At 44.0% G+C, this 23,503-nt stretch overlaps 2 protein-coding genes across 4 annotated transcripts in view; one reads left to right on the forward strand and one right to left on the reverse strand.

Annotated features, from left to right (window-relative positions):
- The first annotated feature begins 206 nt into the window (after nucleotides 1–206).
- On the forward strand, nucleotides 207–6,618 carry LOC110489374 (biotinidase). 2 transcript variants are annotated; one of them, XM_090228337.1, is made up of 6 exons: nucleotides 207–795; nucleotides 1,030–1,179; nucleotides 2,918–3,063; nucleotides 3,898–4,075; nucleotides 4,883–5,767; nucleotides 6,042–6,618. In XM_090228337.1, exons 1-6 carry the CDS (start codon nucleotides 550–552, stop codon nucleotides 6,306–6,308), a joined length of 1,872 nt encoding a protein of 623 aa, XP_090084463.1. In that variant the 5' UTR covers nucleotides 207–549; the 3' UTR covers nucleotides 6,309–6,618. The 2 variants fall into 2 exon arrangements, with proteins under 2 accessions (XP_090084463.1, XP_090084464.1); XM_090228338.1 differs by having other exon boundaries at nucleotides 4,883–5,018; nucleotides 6,042–6,260.
- Nucleotides 6,619–15,617: 8,999 nt separating this feature from the next.
- LOC110489376 (sorting nexin-13) overlaps nucleotides 15,618–23,503 on the reverse strand; it is a 53,354-nt gene continuing 45,468 nt past the window's right edge. For both annotated transcript variants that reach the window (XM_090227532.1, XM_090227533.1), the window contains exons 22-26: nucleotides 19,339–19,410; nucleotides 19,033–19,178; nucleotides 18,881–18,949; nucleotides 18,678–18,790; nucleotides 15,618–18,414 (exon numbers count right to left, since the gene is read on the reverse strand). In XM_090227532.1, the coding sequence (XP_090083658.1) occupies nucleotides 18,179–18,414; nucleotides 18,678–18,790; nucleotides 18,881–18,949; nucleotides 19,033–19,178; nucleotides 19,339–19,410 (636 nt within the window). In that variant the 3' untranslated portion in view covers nucleotides 15,618–18,178. The remainder of the gene's footprint in view (nucleotides 18,415–18,677; nucleotides 18,791–18,880; nucleotides 18,950–19,032; nucleotides 19,179–19,338; nucleotides 19,411–23,503) is intronic.

Genomic DNA, 23,503 nt, shown 5'->3' on the forward strand with positions numbered 1-23,503 from the left:
CTCCCACAAGCTCAAAAAACAGGAACCCGAACCAGCATCCTAGAATACAAAAATACTGGCTAAAAAAATATGTATATTTGCCTACTGTATATTTACAGTGAGCTGCTGCCCCCTAGCGGTCATACCGCAGCGCTGCATGGGTTCAGACTGAAGAACACGCCCTCAGACAAGCCAACAGCCTATCACCGAAGGCAGGAACGATGTCAGATGCACTTTTCAACCATACTCCGCACAGTAAGTAGGAGCCGGCAACACAGCAATAGTCTGCCATAAACACTTAAAGAAGAAGAAGACGGGGCAGTAGAAACAACAACAAACATTTATTAGACATAGCTACAGTAGCTAGTTAATGTAACAACAACGTGTTAATATTGCATCCATTCTATCAACAGCTATACTTTTGTGAAACAGGTCAGAATTAGAAACAAACTCGCGTTTTTATTTGTTTAACGAGTGTTGAGAACTTTGGACTGAGTGACCATTGAACTCGTACTGACCGGTCCTCCCTATCAGAGTTCCCCATCTATCCCGGGCTCTGGTCAGTCAGCCATGGCCCTCCGTGTCCTCCAGGCCGTGGCGGCGGTGGCTGTTCTTTGTCGGTTCCCCGTAACGTTAACTCGGGCTGGGGACAGGTCAGAGGGGACTCCCGGACAATCCTACGTGGCTGCGGTATACGAGCACCGGGTTATTCTGAACCCGGAGCCGCACGTACCTCTGTCCCGGGCCGCGGCGCTCAAGCACATGATGAGCAACCTGGATGTGTACGAGGAGCAGGCCGCGCGAGCTGCGGAACAGGTTGGCTACATTTAGAGGGGGGGTGTCTTCTCTTTGATTTAACATAACCAGATGTGTTAGTGCAGGGCTGGAACTAAAGCCTGCACACCCTGCCGCTAAACTCTTCAGGACTGGGTTACACTTGTCTTTGACAGGAAGGATACACATCAATCTTGCTTTAAGGGCTGGAGTTAGCTTTAAAGCTCTCTTCTCCCTTTCGAGTCTCACCCGTTTCCCTAATTCTCTCTCTTTCAGGGGGCACAGATCATAGTATTTCCAGAGGATGGTCTTCAGGGGTTTAACTTCAGTCGTCTGTCCATCTCTGCTTACCTAGAGACCATCCCTGACCCACAGTCTGAGGACTGGAACCCCTGTACACAGACAGACAGACACACCCATACTGAGGTATGTACAGAGCCGGATCCAGAACGAATCAGTTGGGCGGGCCTTTGATTTCTATATGCGGGTACCTTTTTTTCAGGGGACCTCCTGTGTGTGCAAGCGCATGAACGTTCACAATGTTTTTTTTAAACAGTGTTATAGTAGAGGCAATAGGCAGCTCGTGAGTTTCAAGTTTGGGGAAGCTTACAATTTATCCTACCATTTCTACCGATCTTTGTGCCAGTTATGATTATTTTTATATGCGCATTTTCGTGGAACACTTTCATTTCAATAGTAACGTTTTAATTTCTCAGAATCATTGTCACGTGGTTAATCATAAAAATCGGAAAAATATTTAAGTTAAAATTCAACTAAGGCAAGAATACCAGCCTCAGCCATATGGACACTCTGATACACTGATCTATTGGCAGTTAAAGAAATTAGCGCATAGAACTGAAAGATAAATAATAATAATAAATCAACAATAAACAAAACAACAACACAGAGTTACACATGGAGTAAACAATAAACAACAACACAGTTACACATGGAGTAAACAATAAACAAAACAACAACAGTTACACATGGAGTAAACAATAAACAAAACAACAACACAGAGTTACACATGGAGTAAACAATAAACAACAACACAGAGTTTACATGCTTTATTTGAGATTGATGCGTCTTTCTGCCGGGCGCGTGTCTCAAATAAATGATCAATATTTCCAGAGGATGGTCTTCAGGACACACACACATACTTACACTTGGTGTACAAAACATAAAGAACACCTTCCTAATATTGAGTTGCAGTTCATCGAGGCATGGACTCTACAAGGTGTTGAAAGCGTTCCACAGGGATGCTGGCCCATGTTGACTCCAATGCTTCTCACAGTTGTGTCAAGTTGGTTGGATGTCCTTTGGGTGGTGGACCATTCTTGATACACACGGGAAACCGTTGAGCGTGAAAAACTCAGCAGCGTTGCAGTTCTTGACACAAACAGGTGCGCTTGGCACCTACTACCATATCCTGTTTAAAGGCACCTACTACCATATCCTGTTTAAAGGTACCTACTACCATATCCTGTTCAAAGGCACCTACTACCATATCCTGTTTAAAGGTACCTACTACCATATCCTGTTTAAAGGCACCTACTACCATATCCTGTTTAAAGGTACCTACTACCATATCCTGTTCAAAGGCACCTACTACCATATCCTGTTTAAAGGTACCTACTACCATATCCTGTTTAAAGGCACCTACTACCATATCCTGTTTAAAGGTACCTACTACCATATCCTGTTTAAAGGCACCTACTACCATATCCTGTTTAAAGGTACCTACTACCATATCCTGTTTAAAGGTACCTACTACCATATCCTGTTCAAAGGTACCTACTACCATATCCTGTTTAAAGGCACCTACTACCATATCCTGTTTAAAGGTACCTACTACCATATCCTGTTTAAAGGCACTTACATCTTTTGTCTTGCCCATTCGCTCTGAATGACACACATTCTGTACACAATCCATGTCTCAATTGTCTCAAGGCTTAAAAGTTCTTCATTAACCTGTCTCCCCTTCAGCTACACTGATTGAAGTGGATTTAACAAGTGACATCAATAAGGATGTCATTGCTTCCACCTGGTCAGTCTGTAATGGAAAGAGCAGGTGTTCCTAATGTTTTGTACACTGTGTCTTTTGGTCTATTTTTTGGGGGGATCAAATATCGTCAAATGTGTATTCTGTCCTGTTCTCTCTCAGGTCCTCCAGAGGTTGAGCTGCATGGCACGACGTCACCGTCTGTACCTGGTGGCCAACACGGCTGACCTCCAGCCCTGCCGCCAGACCTCTCACCCCACCTGCCCCCACGATGGGCGCTGGCAGTTCAACACTGATGTAGTCTTCAGGTTACCGGTGTTGCTTCTGTTTTGAACACGTTGTTCATGTGCCGCTAGAGAATAAAAGGTGGACAGGGAGTTCCAGGTTTTCCAAAACCTCCAGAGGTTCTCTTGGAAATGACATTATATTGTGTTTATATACAGGGATGATGTTTGTGCTCTTGAATAGGGAAATGACATTATATACAGGGATGATGTTTGTGCTCTTGAATAGGGAAATGACATTATATACAGGGATGATGTTTGTGCTATATTGTTAAGAGAATAGGGAAATTACATTATATACAGGGATGATGTTTGTGCTATATTGTTAAGAGAATAGGGAAATTACATTATATACAGGGATGATGTTTGTGCTATATTGTTAAGAGAATAGGGAAATGACATTATATACAGGGATGATGTTTGTGCTCCTGGAATAGGGTAATGACATTATATACAGGGATGATGTTTGTGCTCTTGGAATAGGGAAATTACATTATATACAGGGATGATGTTTGTGCTCCTGGAATAGGGTAATGACATTATATACAGGGATGATGTTTGTGCTCCTGGAATAGGGTAATGACATTATATACAGGGATGATGTTTGTGCTCCTGGAATAGGGTAATGACATTATATACAGGGATGATGTTTGTGCTCCTGGAATAGGGTAATGACATTATATACAGGGATGATGTTTGTGCTATATTGTTAAGAGGCGTTCATTTAAAACGCGCCCCACCATGAGCCATTCTCTGTATGTACTGTATGTTTAATAATAATTGTATTATAATTTTTTACACAATGAGTTGAGTTATAGATAGATGAAAAATAAATGTTTGTTGTCCCATTCACTGCAGGTGGGATGGTTCCCTGGCGGCACGCTATCACAAACACAACCTGTACTTTGAGAAGGCCTTCGATGCCCCGCCCACACTAGAGGTGGTGACCTTTGACACACCGTTCGCCGGACGGTTTGGAGTGTTCACCTGCTTCGACATCCTGTTCCATGACCCTACGGTCAGACTACTGGAGCAGGTACGTACAGGAAGCTCAGAGGGCGGCAGGTAGCCCTGTGGTTAGAGCGTTGGGCCAGTAACCAAAAGGTTTTATGATACTTAACCCGAATTGTTCCTGCATCGCTGTTGTCGATGGCAGACCCTGGCTGTGACCTGCACTCTGAGGGTGTATCAGGGAGAGTAGGAGATGTTACAATTTTACAATTCACACACGTATATAAATACACACAGGTGTAATAGGACAAATATAAGCTCTCACCAAATGATTATTATACAAACACACACACACACACCTTTTTCCCCCACAATGTTTGATTATGCATCCAAAATGAAGTTAACAGTCTGTGTTAATGTCTCTGTGTTAATGTCTCTGTGTTAATGTCTCTGTGTTAATGTGTCTGTGTTAATGTGTCTGTGTTAATGTGTCTGTGTTAATGTGTCTGTGTTAATGTGTCTGTGTTAATGTCTCTGTGTTAATGTCTCTGTGTTAATGTCTCTGTGTTAATGTGTCTGTGTTAATGTCTCTGTGTTAATGTGTCTGTGTTAATGTCTCTGTGTTAATGTCTCTGTGTTAATGTCTCTGTGTTAATGTCTCTGTGTTAATGTCTCTGTGTTAATGTCTCTGTGTTAATGTCTCTGTGTTAATGTGTCTGTGTTAATGTGTCTGTGTTAATGTGTCTGTGTTAATGTCTCTGTGTTAATGTCTCTGTGTTAATGTGTCTGTGTTAATGTCTCTGTGTTAATGTCTCTGTGTTAATGTCTCTGTGTTAATGTGTCTGTGTTAATGTCTCTGTGTTAATGTGTCTATCTTTATATTTCTCCTCAGGGTGTCAGACAGATGGTCTACCCTACAGCCTGGATGAACCAGCTTCCTCTGCTGTCAGCCGTTCAGTTCCAGAGAGCCTTCAGTCTGGGAGCTAACACCACTCTGCTGGCGGCTAACATCAGGGCAGACAGCCTGGGTATGACAGGAAGTGGCATCTTCACCCCTGGTACTGCCATCTACCACCATGCCAGGGCTGGGCAGCCAGAGGAGGGGAGGCTGCTGGTGCTGAGGATACCTGTACTGGACACTGCCTGGCTGGGAACAGAGACGAGGGCCAAGGGGCAGGCAGGAGGAGAGGGAGAGGGGGAGGCAGGAGGAGAGACTACAAGGGGAGAGGGGGAGGCAGGAGGAAAGACTGCAAGAGGAGAGGGGGAGGCAGGAGGAGAGACTGCAAGGAGAGAGGGGGAGGCAGGAGGAGAGGGGGAGGCAGGAGGAGAGACTGCAAGAGGAGAGGGGGAGGCAGGAGGACAGACTGCAAGAGGAGAGGGAGAGGCAGAAGGAGAGGCAGGAGGAGAGACTGCAAGGGGAGAGGGGGAGGCAGGAGGACAGACTGCTTATACCAGGTCACCTAAGCCTCTGTCTGGACAGAGGGAGGGCAACTCTGGGTTCTGTCTACAGGAGAGCCAACACTGCCAGGAGGATTCTCTCTCTACCTCTCCTCCTGCCTTCTCTCCCTCATCCCCCTTTCCTTTCACCTCCTCTATGATGTATGATCCCTTCTCCTTCCTCCTGCTGAGTGGTTCAGAGGGCCAGCTGACTGTGTGTGACGGTCGTTTCTGCTGCCACCTGCAGTACCGACGCTCCACACAGGGGGGCAATACGGAGCTCTATGCTCTAGGAGCGTTCTCTGGCACTCACACAGTTAACGGGCGCTACAATGTACAGGTAGGGACCAACGTTTACATTTATACTGAGTAGAACTGGTAAACTGTATACTGAGTAGAACTGGTATACTGAGTAGAACTGGTATACTGAGTAGAACTGGTAAACATTACAACTTCCATTTGGAACTGCTTGGAGGACTCCTGCACTGTGTATACTTGCAGCATTTGTTAGTATTCAACTTCTAGTTTCACTTGCAAGTATACAGTATACCAGTTCTCTTGCAGTAGTACAACAGTTCATGCATGGTATTAATGATTAACCCCTCCCCCTCCAGGTGTGCGCGTTGGTCCGCTGTTTGGGGTCGGAGGTCAGCTCCTGTGGACAAGAAGTGGAGGAGGCAGAGTCGAGAGTTGACTTCCTATTGGAGGGGAAGTTCAGAACCCGTTACGTTTACCCGTCGTTGCTAGGTAGCGGCATGGTTCTAGAACAACCTGACCAGGTCAAGACGACCGCAGATGGTCGCGTGGCCATGGAACACTCAGGGATGACCGTCGGACTAGTGACCGCATGTCTCTACGGCAGGGTGTACGACCAGGACTAAGGTGTGTGAGAGAGAGGTTGCAGTCCAAACACTTAAGATACACCCTCGTCCACTTACCCTCGTCCACTTACCCTCGCCTTATGCCCTTGGGGAAATCCCCGTCGCCATCTTGGAAGGCGGTCCAAATGATTAGCCAAGCAAAGGAAGTTAGCAACGTAAGCCCCTCAGCCCTCGTTTTTTAGTCGGCTTAGCTAGTGTACAATAATGTTCACTCCTGGGCCCGAAACTCCCCATAATTCAATTCACGACGATTGTACATCTTGTCAGCGAAAACTTAAAAACAACATCAATGGAGAAGTCAACATAAAAACAGTAAAAACAACATCAATGGAGAAGTCAACATAAAAACAGTAAAAACAACATCAATGGAGAAGTCAACATAAAAACAGTAAAAACAACATCAATGGAGAAGTCAACATAAAAACAGTAAAAACAACATCAATGGAGAAGTCAACATAAAAACAGTAAAAACAAATGGAAATAAGGTAGAAATGGTGCTACTAATGCACATGACGGCACAAACACGTCTCGTAAAAAGTACATATGTTTTTGTTTGGTTATCTTTTGGAAATTGTAGAGAAAAAATATTAATGATTCTTCAGAAGTTCCAGCTGGGAAGGCTAACATTACTTAGCCAATTCATTTACTAGCTATCATAGGCGTATATTAATAATTATATATTTAATATAAGTAGACATGCACTCATAATTGACTGTAGCGCATATAACGCACCCACAAGCTACCGGTGGCTGAAAACACAATCATCTCGGGATGAACGAGTGACAAATTTCCCTGCCAAGGGTGGTCCATTTAAAAATCATTCCTTCCTCCCTTGAATACTCATCAGACGTCATCAGAAGTGTCCACTTAATTTGAGGGTTGAGGGGATAGGGTGTGTCTTAAGTGTTGGGAGCGCAACCAGCGAGAGAGAGTGAGAGAGGGTGTGTGTTTGGGTTAAATGATTGTGTGGTCCCATAAAGTGAACCAATCTTCTACCTCAGTAAATAAGTGTTCTCTTTTGTCCTCCGTCCTGTTTCTGAACTGTATCCATGACACCCTATTCTGCAATGTTGTCGGGGGTTACGCCAAATAAAAATATGATTCACCAACAACAAAAAATATTGTATTTTAAAAAAACGTTTTTTCACATTTTCAAACAGCACATTTATAATTTTCCAAAGGGTCTATATGTTTGAGTTTTTTTTTTCTTGCCTGAGTAGCCTCGTTTCACTGCCAAAAATAAAATTAAACCTTCTTGTGTTCAGCGAAATAACAACACAATGTGAAATACAGGTAGCTAGTCAAATAATGAACATCCAATCACATTCACCGTTACTCTCTCGCGGGAATTCCACTAACGGTCCGTATGTAGACAAACATAGCTGCTGCTCATGTTTGTATCTGTACTGATGGCGTGAAAGCCATGACAGGGAGACATAGTGGAGTGGTAACGCACGTGCAAGCAGTTGCTCCTGACACTTGGGTACACTGCAGCATCCACCAAGAGGCTCTTGGGTCCACTGCAGCATCCACCAAGAGGCTCTTGGGTCCACTGCAGCATCCACCAAGAGGCTCTTGCTGCCAAGGGAATGCCTGACAGCTTGAAATACGTTTTGGACACTACAGTGAAAATGGTTAACTTTGTTAGAGAGACCCCTGAGCTCGTGTATTTTCTGCACTATGCAATGATATGGGCAGCGACCATGTAGCGCTTTTACAACGTACAGAAGTGCACTGGTTATCAAGGGGCAAAGTATTGACCTTTTTTTTCTCATTTAGAGACAAGCTTAAAGTTTTCTTTACTGACCATCATTTTCACCTGTCTGACCTCCTGCATGATGACGAGTTTCTCACACGCCTGGCCAATCTGGGTGATGTTTTTCACTTGTCTGACCGCTTGCATGATGACGAGTTTCTCACACGACTGGCCTATCTGGGTGATGTTTTTTCTCACCTGAATGATCTGAATCTAGGATTACACGGACTCTTAATTGAGGCGATGATTAAGAAGTTGGATCTCGTATCTGTCTGCATTAACAAGGACAACACACAGGTCTTTCCATCATTGCGTGATTTTTTTGAGTGCAAATTAACTCAAGCTTACGGACAATGTCGAATGTGACATAGCAAAGCACCTGAGTGAGTTGGGTGTGCAATTACCCAGGTACATTCCCCAAACGGATGACTCAAACAACTGGATTCGTTATCCCTTTCATGTCCTGCCTCCAGTCCACTTACTGACATCTGAACTAGAGAGCCTCGTCGAAATTGCAACAAGCGGTTCAGTGAAAATTTAATATAATCAGAAGTCACTGCCAGATTTCTGGATAGGGCTGCACTCAGAGTATCCTGCCTTGGCAAATCGCTTTGTTAAGACACTGATGCCCTTTGCAACCACGTACCTATGTGAGAGTGGATTCTCGGCCCTCACTAGCATGAAAACTAAATAAAGGCACAGACTGTGTCTGGAAAATGATTTAAGACTGAGACTCAACCCAACATTACAGAGTTATGTGCATCCTTTCAAGCCCACCCTTCTCATTAACCTGTGGTGAGTTATTCACCATTTTCGATGAACAAATAAGGTTTTATATGTAAAATGGTTAAATAAAGATAATAATTATTGATTATTATTTGAGCCCTGGTCCTATAAGAGCTCGTTGTCACTTCCCACGAGCTGGGTTGTGACAAAAACTCACACTCATTCTTATGTTTAATAAATGTATCGTATGGCAGTCTTACAATGATGGCAAAGAAACAACATTTCAGAGTGCGCTGACCCTGCTGCTAGAGGGGGTACGCAGCTGGAGGTTGACTGTTTGAAGGGGTACAGGACTATAAACAGTTTGGGAACCACTTCCCTAGTGGAAGACATCATGATACCATATTCCCTATAGAGTGTATTATATGACACCCTGGGTGAGTCCTAATTGTATTTATATTTATTTATTTAACCTTTAATTTAACTCGGCAAATCAGTTGAGAGCAAATTCTTATTTACAATGACGGCCTAGGAACAGTGGGTTAACTGCCTGTTCAGGGGCAGAACGGCATTTTTTTTACTTTGTCAGCTCGGGGATTCGATCTAGCAACCATTCGCTCTAACCACTAGGCTATCTGCCGCCCCTAATAATCTCTACTTCCTCCCAAAGTGTGCACTACTACTACTACTACACAAATTGAAAAGCATTGGATTTGGTGTAGGCATGGGCCATGTGCCAGTCATTTCCTTTCAAATCAATGAAGGGAAGTGAACAAGTGCACAGTTAGGAAGAAATTAGAGATTGGGATGCACCTCCTATTCCTTATGTAGTGCATAAAATCTATTCATACCAGTCTGGAGAACGACGTCGGCATTTCAAAAGAAACAATCATTATTTCATATCAGTCATTATGAAGAACGTTGCACCATATTAAGTCTGCCTTTAGACTTCTCTCACCTGAAAAAGGCAACGTTACACACACACACACACACACACACACACACACTTCCTGTTTCAGCTGTGCGTCATGCCTAAGAACAGCCCTTAGCCGTGGTATGTTGGCCATATACCACACCTCCTCGGGCCTTATTGCTTAATTATTCCTCTCCTGGAGGAATCAACTCTATGAATCAGACAGCAGTAGTAACTGGTATTATAACTCTCCTGGAGGAATCAACTATATGAATCAGACAGTAGTAGTAACTGGGATTATAACTCTCCTGGAGGAATCAACTCTATGAATCAGACAGTAGTAACTAGTATTATAACTCTCCTGGAGGAATCAACTCTATTAATCAGACAGTAGTAGTAACTGGTATTATAACTCTCCTGGAGGAATCAACTCTATGAATCAGACAGTAGTAACTAGTATTATAACTCTCCTGGAGGAATCAACTCTATGAATCAGACAGTAGTAATTGGTAGGATAACTCTCCTGGAGGAATCAATGACTCAGTGAATCGGTTCAGTATTGACTCAGGATTAGGAGGTAAACAGTGATCTTTGTGTTTGTCCATTATAATAGATTAACTCAACTAGAATGAAACTAGTCTGGGTACCAGTCTGTTTAGCTATCATTCCACTCCTTGCCAGTCCTGTCATGCTAAACAGTTTTACACATGAGTACAAGGAGTGCAATGTTAGCTAAACAGACTGGTACCCAGGCTACCCTAGAACCAGACTGGTACCCAGGCTTCCCTAGAACCAGACTGGTACCCAGGCTAACCTAGAACCAGACTGGTACCCAGGCTAACCTAGAACCAGACTGGTACCCAGGCTACCCTAGAACCAGACTGGTACCCAGGCTAGAATAAAACCCCTAAAAGGAAGAGACCTGGAGATACAGAGGAAGTAGAGCTGTAGATTCTGTTGGTCCCATTGGCTAGGATTGTCCCTCTGCTCTCTCCATTCATACAGCCACAGCTCTCTCATTGTCATAGGGCAGAGGTTTGGTAGCAGGGACCAATCCTAGAGGACTGGAGCTACCCAGTCTAGTCCAGTCCTGGTTTTCTTTTAGTATTAAACCTCTCCTCGTGGTGGAGTGAGTGGTTCAGAGTAGTCTTAAAATCCTGCCAATGAAGAGGAGGTATAGCCAAAGTAGTGTCTTCAGGTCGTCTCAGAATCACTGGGATTAGGCTTGTTATGGTCAAAGTGGGGCGAAGCAGAGTAGGAGGCGTGGTTAGGTCTCAAAGGGGGAGGGGACTCAAAGACCACTCCTTTTATTTGGTGGTTGGAGTAGTGATTAACATATTGAAGGAATGCCATGGTGACCCGTTGGGAAGCAGGAAGAGTTGCCATGGAGACCATGGGTTGAGGCGGGCAGCATGGAATTGAGGATGAGAGCGAGACAGTTGGCAACATCTCCGTTAGGAGCACAGGACAGTATAACCTAGGGAGAGAGACAGTATGAGTGAGTCTGTGTGGCGTGTGTATGTGTGAATATGTCTAAACAAACATGAAGAGTTATCTAAACTGGAGATGTGTGGATAAACCACTTCTCCAATCTATTTGGCTCAAAAACAAATTACAAACAGAAAACACATTCAGTAAGAGTCAAAAGTTTGGACACCTACTCATTCAAGGGTTTTTATTTTTAATATTTTCTACATTGTAGAATAATAACGAAGACATCAAAGCTATGAAATAACACAGTAACCAAAAAAGGGGTTACTTTTATTATTTTATATTTGAGATTCTTCAAAAGTAGCCAGCCTTTGCCTTGATGACAGCTTTGCACACTTGGCATTCTTAGGCTGTCATTCAAAAAAGGTGACGGGCCATCCCCAACCGCCACAGACTCCTGATGGTCCAATAATACGCCAAACGACATACTATTGGTTCTTTCAAAACACGATGTGTGTGAATGTTTTGAGAACCTCAGACTGGGGAGCGTCGCTATACAGCTATTTTCAGGTCTCTGCAGAGATGTTATATCGGGTTCAGGCTCTGGCTGGGCCACTCAAGGACATTCAGAGACTTGTCCCGAAGCCACACCTACGTTGTCTTGGCTGTGTGCTTTAGGGTGGTTGTACTGTTGGAAGTTGAACCTTCGCCCCAATCTGGAGGTCCTGAGCGCTCTGTAGCAGGTTATCAAGGATCTCTCTGTATTTTGCTCCGTTCATCTTTCCCTCGATCCTGACTAGTCTCCCAGTCCCTGCCGTTGAAAAACATCCCCATAACATGATGCTGCCACCACCATGTTTCACCGTAGGGATGGTGCCAGGTTTCATCCGGACGTGACGCTTGGCATTCAGGCCAAAGAGTTAAATATTGGTTTCATCAGACCAGAGCATTTTGTTTTTTATGGTCTGAGAGTCTTTAGGTGCCTTTTGGCAAACTCCAAGCGGGCTGTCATGTGCCTTTTACTGAGGAGTGGCTTCCGCTGGCCATTCTACCATAAAGGCCTGATTGGTGGTGTGCTGCAGAGATTGTTGTCCTTCTGGAAGGTTCTCCGATCTCCACAGAGGAACTCTGGAGCTCTGTCAGAGTGACCATCAGGTTCTCCCTGACCAAGGCCCTTCTCCCCTGATTGCTCAGTTTGGCTGGGCTGCCAGTTCTAGGAAGAATCTTGGTGGTTCCAAACATCTTCCATTGAAGAATGATGGAGGCCACTGGGTTCTTGGGGGCCTTCAATGCTGCAGAAATGTTTTGGTACCCTTCTCCAGATCTGTGCCTCGACACAATCCTGTCTCGGAGCTCTACGGACAATTCCTTTGTCCTCGTGGCTTGGTTTTTGCTCTGACATGCACTGTCAACTGTGGGACCTTACACAGGTGTGTGCCTTTCCAAATCATCAACATCAAGGATGACCATAGGAAACAGGATGCACCTGAGCTCAATGTCGAGTCTCATAGCAAAGGGACTGAATACTTAAGTAAATAAGGTATGTTTTTTAACATTTGTAATAGATTTGCAAAAAAATCTACAAACCCGTTTTTACTTTGTCATTACGGGGTGTTGTGTGTAGATTGCTGGGGATTTTATATTTATTTTAGAATAAGGCTGTAATATAACAAAATGTGGAAAAAGTCAAGGGATCTGAATACTTTCCGAAGGCACTGTATATACTACATATATTTCCGTAATTTATTTTTAAATGTAAAAAAAGCCCCTTGCATTCATCCAGCCCTGAACTTACCTGGTCCCCGAATCTTCATAAACACCATGTTTCTTGGTTCGCTGGTGGCTCTCACTTGTCTCTTACCTGCGCATCTAGCTAGTTGGCTCCCGAGGGGTTAAAGCCCGGTATAGTTCCGTTTGCACCAGCCACTCTCCTTCCAAGGACCGACTGGCACAAAAACATAACAGCCCTTCCACATCTAGGTTGCTCCCTTCATACAGTGCCTTGCGAAAGTATTCGGCCCCCTTGAACTTTGCGACCTTTTGCCACATTTCAGGCTTCAAACATAAAGATATAAAACTGTATTTTTTTGTGAAGAATCAACAACAAGTGGGACACAATCATGAAGTGGAACGACATTTATTGGATATTTCAAACTTTTTTAACAAATCCAAAACTGAAAAATTGGGCGTGCAAAATTATTCAGCCCCTTTACTTTCAGTGCAGCAAACTCTCTCCAGAAGTTCAGTGAGGATCTCTGAATGATCCAATGTTGACCTAAATGACTAATGATGATAAATACAATCCACCTGTGTGTAATCAAGTCTCCGTATAAATGCCCCTGCACTGTGATAGTCTCAGAGGTCCGTTAAAAGCATCATGAAGAACAAGGAACACACCAGGCAGGTCCGAGATACTGTTGTGAAGAAGTTTAAAGCCGGATTTGGATACAAAAAGATTTCCCAAGCTTTGAACATCCCAAGGAGCACTGTGCAAGCGATAATATTGAAATGGAAGGAGTATCAGACCACTGCAAATCTACCAAGACCTGGCCGTCCCTCTAAACTTTCAGCTCATACAAGGAGAAGACTGATCAGAGATGCAGCCAAGAGGCCCATGATCACTCTGGATAAACTGCAGAGATCTACAGCTGAGGTGGGAGACTCTGTCCATAGGACAACAATCAGTCATATATTGCACAAATCTGGCCTTTATGGAAGAGTGGCAAGAAGAAAGCCATTTCTTAAAGATATCCATAAAAAGTGTTGGTTAAAGTTTGCCACAAGCCACCTGGGAGACACACCAAACGTGGAAGAAGGTGCTCTGGTCAGATGAAACCAAAATTGAACTTTTTGGCAACAATGCAAAACGTTATGTTTGGCGTAAAAGCAACACAGCTCATCACCCTGAACACACCATACCCACCGTCAAACATGGTAGTGGCAGCATCATGGTTTGGGTCTGCTTTTCTTCAGCAGGGACAGGGAAGATGGTTAAAATTGATGGGAAGATGGATGGAGCCAAATACAGGACCATTCTGGAAGAAAACCTGATGGAGTCTGCAAAAGACCTGAGACTGGGACGGAGATTTGTCTTCCAACAAGACAATGATCCAAAACATAAAGCAAAATCTACAATGGAATGGTTCAAAAATAAACATATCCAGGTGTTAGAATGGCCAAGTCAAAGTCCAGACCTGAATCCAATCGAGAATCTGTGGAAAGAACTGAAAACTGCTGTTCACAAATGCTCTCCATCCAACCTCACTGAGCTCGAGCTGTTTTGCAAGGAGGAATGGGAAAAAAATTCAGTCTCTCGATGTGCAAAACTGATAGAGACATACCCCAAGCGACTTACAGCTGTAATCGCAGCAAAAGGTGGCGCTACAAAGTCTTAACTTAAGGGGGCTGAATAATTTTGCAAGCCCAATTTTTCAGTTTTTGATTTGTTAAAAAAGTTTGAAATATCCAATAAATGTTGTTCCACTTCATGATTGTGTCCCACTTGTTGTTGATTCTTCACAAAAAAATACAGTTTTATATCTTTATGTTTGAAGCCTGAAATGTGGCAAAAGGTCGCAAAGTTCAAGGGGGCCGAAAACTTTTGCAAGGCACTGTACAAACTGACACGACCACATTTCTGACATCGAAAACACTGGAGAACAGCTGGCTCTAATGCTCTAACCAGGTGCTAGGTGCTGACGGTGCTATGTTGGCGTGGCAGAGTGAATGGCTAGGCTGGTGCAGGAGTGTGAATGGCTAGGCTGGTATAAGGGGCTGGCGTGGCAGAGTGAATGGCTAGGCTGGCGTGGGAGTGTTAATGGCTGGTATTAGGAGTTGGAGTGGGAGTGTTAATGGCTAGGCTGTTGTGGGAGTGTTAATGGCTAGGCTGGTATTAGGAGGTGTTGTGGGAGTGTTAATGGCTAGGCTGGTATTAGGAGGTGTTGTGGGAGTGTTAATGGCTAGGCAGGTATTAGGAGGTGTTGTGGGAGTGTTAATGGCTAGGCTGGTATTAGGAGTTGGTGTGGGAGTGTTAATGGCTAGGCTGGTATTAGGAGTTGGTGTGGGAGTGTTAATGGCTAGGCTGGTATTAGGAGTTGGTGTGGGAGTGTTAATGGCTAGGCTGGTATTAGGAGGTGGTGTGGGAGTGTTAATGGCTAGGCTGGTATTAGGAGTTGGTGTGGGAGTGTTAATGGCTAGGCTGTTGTGGGAGTGTTAATGGCTAGGCTGTTGTGTAAGTGTTAATGGCTAGGCTGGTATTAGGAGTTGGTGTGGGAATGTTAATGGCTAGGCTGGTATTAGGAGTTGATGTGGGAGTGTTAATGGCTAGGCTGGTATTAGGAGTTGGTGTGGGAGTGTTAATGGCTAGGCTGGTATTAAGAGCATGTGTTTGCCCATGCCAATAAAGCCCTTCAATTGAAATTGAAAAGAGAGACTGGAGAAACAAAGAGAGATTGCTGAAGAACAACACGCGCCACACACCACACAGTGGTCAGTTACCATTTTATTATTAGTGTTATACTGATCTGAGTTCAGCGTTTCCAAAGGAATAGTTTAATAAGCATGATGCAAAAAAAAGACCCCAGAACAGGAGTCTCCAACTGTGCTCCTGGGGAGCTACCCATCCTGAGCAGGATTCTGCTCTAACACACCTGGTCCTGCTAAACAGCTGCTGCTCCTCCTCCTCAACACCTTGACTGGTTAAATTGGGTGTGTTAGAATAGAGCAGGGTTGGAGAAAAAGTTCTCCAGGAGGAGGGTTGACCACCCCAGCTTCTAGAACCTACCCCTGGCTCCAGAGTCTTGAGAGTTCTCTGGCTCCAGAGTCTTGAGAGTTCTCTGGCTCCAGAGTCTTGAGAGTTCTCTGACTCCAGAGTCTTGAGAGTTCTCTGGCTCCAGAGTCTTGAGAGTTCTCTGGCTCCAGAGTCTTGAGAGTTCTCTGGCTCCAGAGTCTTTAGAGTTCTCTTCAGTCTAAAATGACCATGACATTCTTTTTGATCCTCATCTTTTGTTAAAGAAAAATATGAAAATAGAGTTGACGGAACATTTAGGCACACTATAGACACGTACTGTACACAGATATGCACATGGTTCATTATCATAGATTCATAATGTACTAGGAGATCCCGGCTTTTCATAGCAACGCTTCATTCAAATGTACATGATGCTTGCAGTGTTGTCTCATATTGTGTTCCTCTGTTAGATTCTGCGCCCCGTTCATTTAATGATTAATACAACGCAGGAAAATGTTGACGTGGGGTAAACCCTGTGGACATCAATAGCCGAGACATCCTGAATGGAGGCTTTAAAGATGAAGTCCTGTGGGGTTCCCCTTGTCACCTCCCCTGTCCGCGGACAAATATCCACTTCGTTTTAAAAGTCACACAGCTCAGAATTCATGTCCTCACACTGCCAATCACGGTCTAGAGCTGTTCAGTGCCCGCCAATCACAGCAGAGGGACAGTTCCATCCAATGGCAGCAGTGGAATGGAGCTCTGTTCGGCGAATGAAAGAACTCCGGTACTAAGCGTTATTTAGCAGTGATTCTACAGAAACATGGCTTTCCTGCGATTTGATTGGACAGATGACCCAAAGTCTCTCCTGTCATTGGTTCTTACAACAGTGAATCATTTCTGTTCACTCTCCAATCAACAGGTTCATATGCATAATAAGCCCTTCCACCATATCTCTAGACCAATGAACTATAGCTTTCTATCCAGAGGCTTTAGCTCGACTGGCTAGATCACTCTTGCTGACACATCGGCATGGAAACCACATTCATCAGGAGTAAAATAATAATTAAAAAAAGACGTATAAAACAAGTCTGCAATTAAATGTTGATTATTTTTTTTTACAACGGAATGTAGTGTTAGAATTTCTTTGGGAAGGGGGGAAAATTCTTTCACCTTTTCTACATTTTTCCAAAACGGTATACTTTTCTATTTTTATACAATTATTCAAAAACTCAGGCGTCAAATAAAAATATTGCACAAAATGAAAATTTCTCTGAATGAAAGTGTGATATAGCAGGGATATCAGCGTGTTTTCTCTTTGTTACTTAGTGGTATGATACTACAGCATGGGCCCCACACTGGCACAGTGTCTGACTGGGGAGGGCTGCATCTTACGGCCACACACACACACACACACACACACTCTCAAAACACACACACACACTCTCTCTCAAAACACACACACACTCTCAAAACGCACACGCCCAGTGAGTATATTCTACTCTACAGACAGCAACATTCACAGTCTGGCCTGTCATTTCATTCTGTCTCATTCCAAAATGTAGTGGATTACTATGAGACGGTGTCAGTCCATTAGAACGGGCCATTTTACATTTACCCAGGCCTCACCGGCAGGGGAGCTGTTCATATCCTGCTTTCCATTAACATGAAGCACAGTAGAGCTGTCCATCATCCCCGTAAACAAACAAACAAAAACAGTTAGAGCTGTGGTTGTCATGGCTACTGACAGGCGCATTAAAAAAAGGGGGAGTGGACTTTAGATCAAACTCAGCCTCCTCGTGTTCTAGAGGATTATGACGGGATGATGATGTCACATTGACAAACAAACGCCTTGCAGAACCGGATGTGGTTGATGCTTTCTGTCTCACAAACCATGGCATCCTCTATGCCATATTCCCCCCTCCCCTATCAATCTATTTCTGTATACGCGGCCTGGTATCAGGAAGTGAGATCACCTGCTGGGCATATCAGAGCAGCTCTCATCAGAGCAGCTGTGCCAGTCTGACAACACATCTACAATAAAACAGTTAGCATAAAACAAATAAAACCCAAATCAGTTTGTCCACGCTACAGGAGTGTGTTTGTGAGGCACGTAGGGGAAGTGGAGAGCAGTGCAGAGTTAACAACTAGGATGGTCCCAACAATCCCTTCGAACGAGGGCAGAACACACACACACATACACACACACACACGTTAACCTCTTCTCAACAGCACACACCATCCCCACAACTCTCCTCCCTCTTTTCTCTTACACCGGGTGTCACCCGGTAACCCTGCCCACTTCCAGTCTCCTGTCACCTCTTCGGGAAGGTGCTCTTGACTTTCTGTGTGTATCTGGCTGTGCGCGGCGAGCGAGAGTGGAGTTTGACGAACAGCTCAGGGAACTTGTAGTGAGGGAACATGGTCTCCAGGAAGCCTTCTAGGAGCACGTAGACCAGCCGACGATTCATTGGTCCGTGTTGGAACATGTCAAACACACGAAGGATTCCCTTACGAGTCGTATCCGCCCCGATGATGTGCTTCAACTCATCTGGAAGAGGGGGACAAAGGGCTGATTAATAGTGAACAAGTTTGTTCAGTCTGTGTGTGTTTACGTGTGTGTGTGTGTGTTCGTGTGTGTGTGTTCGTGTGTGTGTGTGTGTTTGTGTGTGTGTGTTTGTGTGTGTGTGTGTGTGTTTGTGTGTGTGTGTTCGTGTGTGTGTGTTCGTGTGTGTGTGTGTTCGTGTGTGTGTGTGTGTGTGTGTGTGTGTGTGTGTGTGTGTGTGTGTGTGTGTGTGTTCGTGTGTTAGTTACCTGGCATGATTCCCAATAGGTTGGTCTTGGCCGCGACCCTCGTCCTCATGCGGATGTTCTTGTCCCTGCGTGGTGGAGACTCGGCCAGGATTCCGTTGGGCCAGTACGAATCCCTGCACAGTTGCGGGACCACAGAGTTACTGATGGGCTTTCTAACCAATCACACACAGCGATCTGATGGTGTGTGAGTGTGTGTGTGTTACCGGAACTTCTTGACGTAGTCGGCCACCTGTTCTGGAGCTGTCATGAAGTCCACATGATCCACGATCTTCCTGCAGAGACCAGAGGCAGACAGTCAGATCTCCGTATGTGGCGCTGATGATTGAGTGTGTGTGTGTGTGTGTGTGTGTGGTACCTGTTGATAGTGTCTCCGTATGTGGCTCTGATGAGTTGCTGCAGAAGGTTCTTGATGTTCCTGCGGAGCCACTGGTTCCTCTCCTTCAGGTCAAACACCTCATCCATCAACAGCAGCATCACACGCAGGGGGATGTTATCATCTACCTGGAACACACACACACACACGATGCCAAAGTGACCGTTACACCACTATAATGCTTTCATTTATTAAGATGTTTCAGAGCAGAGGGCCCATAAGCTGGTGGGTCCCTGTGTGTGTGTGTGTGTGGGGGGGGGGGGGGGGGGGGGGGGGGTTTGTACTCACGTTGTCGTCCAGCTGGGCCGAGACTCGGCAGTGCTCTGGGTCAAAGTCAGACTTGGGGAGCATTGGAGGCACCTGGACACCAGACATTACAGAGTTCAATTATGGTCAGAGTATTGTTGGAGTGTTGTACAGAGTATTGTCAACTAGGCTTCTCCCAGCCAACATGGGATTAGGGATGTTGCGGTGACCGTATTACCGCCGTATTACCGCCACACCGGCGGTCACGAGTCATGAAGGCAGTCAAAACCGTTTAGTCACGGTAACTAGGCTTCTCCAAACTCTGATGCTGCCGATGGTCATCAGTAGCCTACCAAACTTGCTAACTACCTGGTACTCAGCACTCCATTGTCCCTCTGATCACTCTGACATCAATGCAAATGTAATTTAAAAAATTAATCAAACACTTCATGAGAACCCATGAGCTCATGTTGCACAACATTTCTATAGGCTATGCTATTGTGTGAGAAAACAGAGTGATGGCCGCTATTAAAAAGAGGAGGATCCCATCAGCTTTCTATAGGCTAGGCCTACTATATTTCTCAACTTTCCTAATGTTAAGCACATTGCTTCTCTTTACAACAGGAGTATAGCCTACCTGACTGGCATGAAAATGAACCATGGGAAATGCGTCCTCCATTCGCTATTTAAGTGCATAGATGACATGTATTTTTTTCCCCTGTCCCTGTTTTGAGACAGGTGCATGATAATGGTCAATTCTAAATCAAAACAAATGTCACACATATATATTATTTAGTATATGTAAAGACAATATTAAATCAAGAATAGTGTGATGGGTGGCAATATTAGTCCATCGCTGGCGAGTGGTGCGTTGCCCATCTGTAGGGAATGACGCGTTATCTGTCGCCAAGGGATGACGCGTTATCTGTCGCCAAGGGATGACGCGTTATCTGTCGCCAAGGGATGACGCGTTATCTGTCGCCAAGGGATGACGCGTTATCTGTCGCCAAGGGATGACGCGTGGTCGCCAAGGGATGACGCGTGGTCGCCAACGGATGGCGCGTTATCGCCAACGGATGCCGCGTTATCGCCAACGGATGCCGCGTTATCGCCAACGGATGCCGCGTTATCGCCAACGGATGCCGCGTTATCGCCAACGGATGCCGCGTTATCGCCAACGGATGCCGCATTATCGCCAACGGATGATGCATTATCAACAACGAATGACGCCCAGCTCAAGGCAAGAAACAATGCTTTTTTTCTCTTGACTTTTTCAGATCATGGTGCCACACCTCATGTAGGCTAGTCTATAGGCCTATATGTTTTAATAAGGTTAGTATCACACCTCATGTAGGCTAGTCTATAGGCCTATATGTTTTAATAAGGTTAGTATCACACCTCATGTAGGCTAGTCTATAGGCCTATATGTTTTAATAAGGTTAGTATCACACCTCATGTAGGCTAGTCTATAGGCCTATATGTTTTAATAAGGTTAGTATCACACCTCATGTAGGCTAGTCTATAGGCCTATATGTTTTAATAAGGTTAGTATCACACCTCATGTAGGCTAGTCTATAGGCCTATATGTTTTAATAAGGTTAGTATCACACCTCATGTAGGCTAGTCTATAGGCCTATGTGTTTTAATAAGGTTTGTATTATTATGGTATCTATCGCATCCCACAACGGTTTGGAATATTTATTTCACACACACAGAAGGACAAGTTGACCAATAGAATAGGTCAACTTTTGTACTATAGGGCTGCCGAGTGGCGCAGCGGTCTAAGGCACTGCATCTCAGTGCTAGAGGCGTCACTACAGACACAGCCTGGATTTGAACCAGGGTATCACAACCGTAGGGCGTGATACCCTGGGCGACGTACAATTTGGCCGAGCCTCGTCCGGGTTTGGCCGTTGTAGGCCGTCATTGTAAATAAGAATTTGTTATCAACTGACTTGCCAGGTTAAATAAAGGTTCAATAATATAAATACAAAACAAAGCACATGCCTTCATGCAACTTTTTTCAAATCATCATTAATTGCATCACGCAGCCTTAGAATGTATAACAAGTCTTAAACATGAAGCCCAACATTTGTCTAAAATAACATAAATAACTCTAAATGAAGCATACAGGAGTGCCTGTTTCTTTGATAACCACTCAACACAGGTGCGCACTCCCTTGGAAATCATTTGGAGAAAATATGCTTTATTTTATTCAGATTTGCTCAATTGTATTTTCATACTATAGAATAATATAAAATACTGCCACGGAATTCTAAGAAAATCTTGTCTGTTAACCTTTCTGATCTCCCCATCCCGGATCCGGGTTCGTGAATACAGACTCAAGCTCATTACCATAACGCAACGTTAACTATTCATGAAAATCGCAAATGAAATGAAATAAATATGCTAGCTCTCAAGCTTAGCCTTTTGTTAACAACACTGTCATCTCAGATTTTCAAAATATGCTTCTCAACCATTGCAAAACAAGCATTTGTGTAACAGTATTGATGGCTAACGTAGCATTTAGCATTAGCATTCAGCTGGCAACATTTACACAAAAAAACAGAAAAGCATTCAAAAAAATCATTTACCTTTGAAGAACTTCAGATGTTTTCAATGAGGAGACTCTCAGATAGCAAATGTTCAGTTTTTCCTGAAAGATTATTTGTTTAGGACAAATCGCTCCGTTTTCTGCGTCACGTTTAGCTATGAAAAAACCCCTGTATCCAGGATTGTGTAAATCTATCAGCAAGCTCATTAGCATAACACAACGTTAACTATTTATGAAAATCGCAAATGAAATGAAATAAATATGCCATCTCTCAAGCTTAGCCTTTTGTAAACAACACTGTCATCTCAGATTTTCAAAATATGCTTCTCAACCATAGGAAAACAATCATTTGTGTAAAAGTAGCTAGCTAGAGTTAGCATTTCGCGTTAGCATTTAGCGTTAGCATTAGCGTTAGCATCCAGCACGCAACATTAACAAAAACATAAAAGCCTTCAAATAAAATCATTTACCTTTGAAGAACTTCTGATGTTTTCAATGAGGATACTCTCAGTTAGATAGCAGATGCTCAGTTTTTCCAAAAAGATTCCTTGTGTATTAGAAATAGCTCCGTTTTATACATCACATTTGGCTACCAAAAAAAATCCATAAATTCAGTCCTCAAAACGCAAACTTTTTTCCAAATTAACTCCATAATATCGACTGAAAACATGGCAAACGTTGTTTAGAATCAATCCTCAAGGTGTTTTTCACATATCTCTTCATTGATACATCGTTCTTGGACACATGCTTTCTCTCCTGAATCCCAGGAGAAAATGCCCGCACCTGAAGATTACGCACAAATTTAGACAAAGGACACCGGGCGGACCTCTGGAAAATGTAGTCTCTTATGGCCAATCTTCCAATGATATGCCTACAAATACGTCACAATGCTGCTAAGACCTTGGGCGAACGACAGAAAGTGTAGGCTCATTCCTTGCGCAATCACAGCCATATAAGGAGAGAATGGAAAACAGAGCTTCAGAAATTCTGCTAATTCCTGGGTGATGCATCATCTTGGTTTCGCCTGTAGAATGAGTTCTGGGGCACTTACAGACAAAATCTTTGCAGATTCTGAAACTTCAGAGTGTTTTCTTTCCAAAACTGTCAAGAATATGCATAGTCGAGCATCTTTTCGTGACAAAATATCGCGCTTAAAACGGGAACGTTTTTTATCCAAAAATGAAATAGCGCCCCTAGAGCTCTAAGAGGTTAAATTAACTAGTGTTGCCCACAGCCAGATCAGGACCTAACATAAGGACAAGGAGTATGCTATTCTGTTCTTCTGAAATAGACTACATTTTCTTCATATCATGTTTCTTTAGACCTGTCTAAAATAAATAATGGATTTATTGTGAAGGTGTAGGCTGATTTACATGGATTTATTAAGACTAAAAATGTCTATCAGTGGCTTGTAGGCTACACGTAGAAGACACTGATGCTAAATGTGTTTATGTTAATTAAAAGGTAAATTACCATGAGACCAGCAGTTATTTGATTGACAATCACTGACATAATGTAATGACCGCCACAGTCCTAGCTGGAGAGTCAGAGAGTATAGTCAGACTGTTGACCGCCACAGCCCTAGCTGGAGAGTCAGAGAGTATAGTCAGACTGTGTTGAGAGTCAGAGAGTATAGTCAGACTGTGTTGACCT

This window comes from Oncorhynchus mykiss, chromosome 30, assembly GCF_057628025.1.
Source record: "Oncorhynchus mykiss isolate SJ-2025 chromosome 30, ASM5762802v1, whole genome shotgun sequence".
Classification (NCBI taxonomy): Eukaryota; Metazoa; Chordata; class Actinopteri; order Salmoniformes; family Salmonidae; genus Oncorhynchus; species Oncorhynchus mykiss.